The 3,921-nt window shown below is 49.3% G+C and overlaps 1 protein-coding gene across 1 annotated transcript in view; it reads left to right on the top strand.

The window, feature by feature from the left end:
- The window catches only part of MRPS22 (mitochondrial ribosomal protein S22), a gene marked incomplete in the record, with an annotated part of 16,357 nt that overhangs the window by 290 nt on the left and 12,146 nt on the right, over window positions 1-3,921 (top strand). Inside the window, 1 exon segment of the mRNA XM_027775576.1 lies at window positions 2,951-3,117. Within this exon segment, the coding sequence (XP_027631377.1) occupies window positions 2,951-3,117 (167 nt within the window).

Genomic DNA, 3,921 nt, shown 5'->3' with positions numbered 1-3,921 from the left:
TGCCGGACGCGCGCTCCCGTGACCGGCGTCTGCGCTCCGCCCGCTGGGGGCCTCCCTGCGGGAAGTCGGGCCACCGGGTACTGACCCGGCCGTCCCAGGGGACGCACGTGGGAGGGCACTCAGGGACGTCGGAGGGGCGGGGTTTCCTGGGAAAGGCGGCCAGAGCTGAGACCCGGTCCACCACGGTTCTCCGGGGCAGGAGGCACTCCAAGCCGAGGGGGCGCCTAAGTGACAGTCCAGAAGCCGGGACTGAGCACGCGCACGTGGGAACCCAGTTTGGAGGTAGAATTGATAAGGTTTGGGCATGGCTTTGGATCTAGGTTTAAAAGGGAAAGTCACAGTGGTTTCTCGATTTTCTGGGGACCAGCAGTTGGCATTAATGGCTATGTCGCTGGACTCCCATGTAGTTGACCGCAGTTCGAGTCCTCAGTGGCTTAAACTCACGCCGGGCGCGTGTGCGTGCGTGCCCAAGATCCCAAGAGGAGAATGGAGGAGAAGGGATTGTGGCGTGACCATCCCCCCTGCAGGGTGATTTCTCACTTTCTGTCTCTCTGTCTCTCTCTGTCTGGCGAGCGCTTGCGCCCTATAGCAAAAACCTCTCCAAAAAAAAAAAAAAAAGAGTTTTGACCCTTAGAGAACATGCATCTAGTGGGGGACACAGCAAAGTAAGCAGAACACCGTAGTATTTTTTTTTTTTTTAAACCTTAACGACGTTGGAAGTTATTGGTGAGAGTAGCATGACCCGGATCACAGTCTGAGAGATTGCTCTGTGACCAGTGGTCTGTAGAGACGCCAGAGTGGAGGCAGGGAAGCTAAGGCAAGGGACAAAGATGGCCTCACGTAGGGTAGTGGCAGTGGGAAATGGCCGGTTAAGGAGAGAGTCGCGAGATAGCACAGGCAGTGTGTTCTGTGTCATTGTCCTTTTTTTGTAAAGTGGGGCTCTGTACAGTATTTGGGGTCACTGTGAGATTTAAATGTGCTGAGTACGTAATGTGCGTGGCTCAGACACGACTGGCATAGTCAATGTCTAATAACTGTGTTAGCCCTCGTCCTCACTGTTGCTCTTCCACTGCTGTTGGCTAGGTGTGGAGTGGGGGACGTCAGGACTGACGAAGGTTTCTGGCCCGCGTGACCTCCTGGGTGAGATAAGGCCCAGTAGGAAAAGCAGATTTGAGACTAGAGGAAGTTGATCAGTTTTAGTTTGGAAGGTGGATGTGCATGTGCTGTCCATGGGGTAGTTGGGTGGGAAATGGTCTTGACTGGAAATTCAGATGTTAGGATCTCTTACAAAGGAAGTTAAAGTCATAGGGGGCTAGGAGGCCACCCGCTGAGAGCGGGAGAAGGGAGAAAAGGACAGGGCATAGTTCAGACCCCCGAGGGACGCCAGGAAGAGGTGACTGCCAACAAATGCTTTTTCTCTCTCTGTCCTAATGCAAACAGCAGTAGCCGATAGGCAGCGGAATAGGCAGAGAGGTGAGCTCGGACTCTCCCCCTCGGTCCCGGGCTCTTTCATGAGACCACACGGCCTCTGCAGTGTCATGCCCCGTGAGCCTAGCCTTTTTCCTAGCTGCAACCTTCCGGCCTAGAGTTTCCTCCCCTTTTATGTCTGCCCTGTTGAGGCCTCAGGGGGACCTTCTGTGACCCAGTCTTGCCCTTTCCTCCTCTCAGTCTTTGTTTAGTTCCTTCCCCAGTGATCACACAGATGTCCATGCCTCCCTTGTATGCAGCCCTTTAGGGAGGAGCTCCATGGTAGATGGAAGTGATCTAGGCTCTAGAACCCGGCAAAGCTTGGGTTATTTTCTGGCTGTCCCTTAGTAACTAGTTGTCTCGTGGTAGGCTTCACCAACCTCGTTTATAGAATCGAGATATCAGTATCTGTTTTGCGTGGTGGTGTAAGCATTCCTGACTGTGTGTTTATGCCCTACACACAGGAAGTAATTCCGTAAAGGTAGCAAACGTTATCATTGCGGTAATTATTTCTTTCCTCTTGCTTCCCCCAGTAGGTGTTGTTTTGGCAGACCATGCCTGTAGCCTTATTAATAGTGAATATTTTGTAAAATTTCAGCGAAGGAATGAATGAATGAACCTCATAGATATTCAAATTATGCACTGCAGAGGTGACATTGTACTAATGGTATTTTTTGTTTCTTCGTTTTTTTTTTTTGTTTTTTTTTTTTTGCCAGAGGGCATGTGCACCTTCTAAAGACAGAGAGAGAGGGCAAGTGAGAAGGCACCCCTGGATGCATGGTCACGCTGCAGTCCCTTTTCCTCCGTTCTTCTTTCCTTTTCGGATTTTGAGTGTGCGCTTGTGTGCCTAGGTGCCTGGGGTGCTTCTCAAGCCGCTGGGTCCAGGACTTACATGGTGCAGTCGACCATGTGGGATTCAGCTGCTTTACCACCAAGCCACTGCCTGACCCTTGTTTTGTTTCTTTATGAGAGAGAAGGCGGGAGAGGGAGAGAGGGACAGAAATAGGTGTTTGGGCAGGGTCTTGCCTTGTTGTCACCCTGCTGCCCCAGCCTCTTGGTTAGCTAGGGTTACAGGCACGCACAGCTGCACTGGGCATGTTCGGGTTAGCCTGGGAACTGAACCTGGGCACCCCATGCGGCTTCTAGTCTCCTAAGCAGTAGTGCAGTGTGTGTACCACTGTGGTTTGGCCTTTGGTAGTTGTCTTTTTTTTTTTTTTAAAGAATTATTTATTTAATTCCATTTGTTATTATTATTTATTTTTAATTTGACCAGAGAGAGAGAGAGAGAAAAGGAAAGGGGGAGAGCAAGCCACCAAGTCTGGGATTCAAACTGCGGTCAGCCTTGTGGGAATCCAGTGCCTTTAATCACCACGCCACCTGCTGGTCCTGTGCCAGTAGTTTTTATTGTTAACTTACTTTTGTATTTCTAGGCCCGCAGGCTTCTCATCTTTGCCAGCTTCTTATTTATTAAAATCTATCTTAGCAGATTCTGATAGCTCAAAGGTTAAGAAACCTGCGTTTATGGATGAAGAGGTTCAAAGCATACTCATCAAGATGACAGGCTTGGACTTGCAGAAGACTTTTAAGCCAGCTATTCAAGCACTGAAGCCACCGACCTATAAACTCATGACCCAGGCGCAGTTGGAAGAGGTACGTGACCGGAGGAATATTGGCCGAAAGGTTAAATGTCAGGGTTAAACAAAATTTCTAGGCGCTTCAGCAGATGCTCACAGGGGTATTCCACCGGCACTGATGAGGGGAGTTCCAGGAGAGAACTGAGATAGACACTGAGGGAGGCGGAGGTGCGGGAGCACGGCAGCGCCAGGCAGGCTGGGGCATTTGGGTCAGGCCTGTGCAGTCAGCTCTCTGCCCCCAGACCAGCCTGAGCAGCCTTGCTTTTTCCTGCCTGCTCACAGCATGGAGAAACATCTGCCGTGAGCTGCCTTGGGGGTCCTTGCTAGATTGTGAGGCCCTGCTGAAAGCATCCTACTCGAACTCCAGTGTCCTTTTGGGGCCAAGTGTAGAGTCCTTCGCGGGAAACATTCAGATGTATGAGTACGCGAAGCATAAATACTCTTTGTCCTGACTCCGAAGTAATTAATAGTCACAGCAAAACATTCTTATACCCCGAAGTATGTCATATAAAGAAAGTCCCCTTTTCTCCTCTCAGAGGGTATCATTATTATTATTTTTTTTTTATTAAATTATATTACCTAACACTCATTCCCTGAGCATCATCACAACACACTAAGTGTAGTTTCCCATCTAGGATAAACTGCATAGTGTCTTAATCAAGCATGTTATCACCAATACTATTCCATTTCTACTTTCATACATATGTATACATATATATATGTTTTTTATCCTATGTTTGACCCTCAGCCCTTTCCCCCTCTCCCGTTTACACTATCTCTGCTATAAACAGTTGTCTTCCAGAGGGGTCATTGAAAATGC

The sequence above is a fragment of the Tupaia chinensis genome, unplaced genomic scaffold (genome assembly GCF_000334495.1).
Source record: "Tupaia chinensis unplaced genomic scaffold, TupChi_1.0 Scaffold000574_1, whole genome shotgun sequence".
Classification (NCBI taxonomy): domain Eukaryota; kingdom Metazoa; phylum Chordata; class Mammalia; order Scandentia; family Tupaiidae; genus Tupaia; species Tupaia belangeri.
This window is presented reverse-complemented; position numbering and strand designations above follow the sequence as displayed.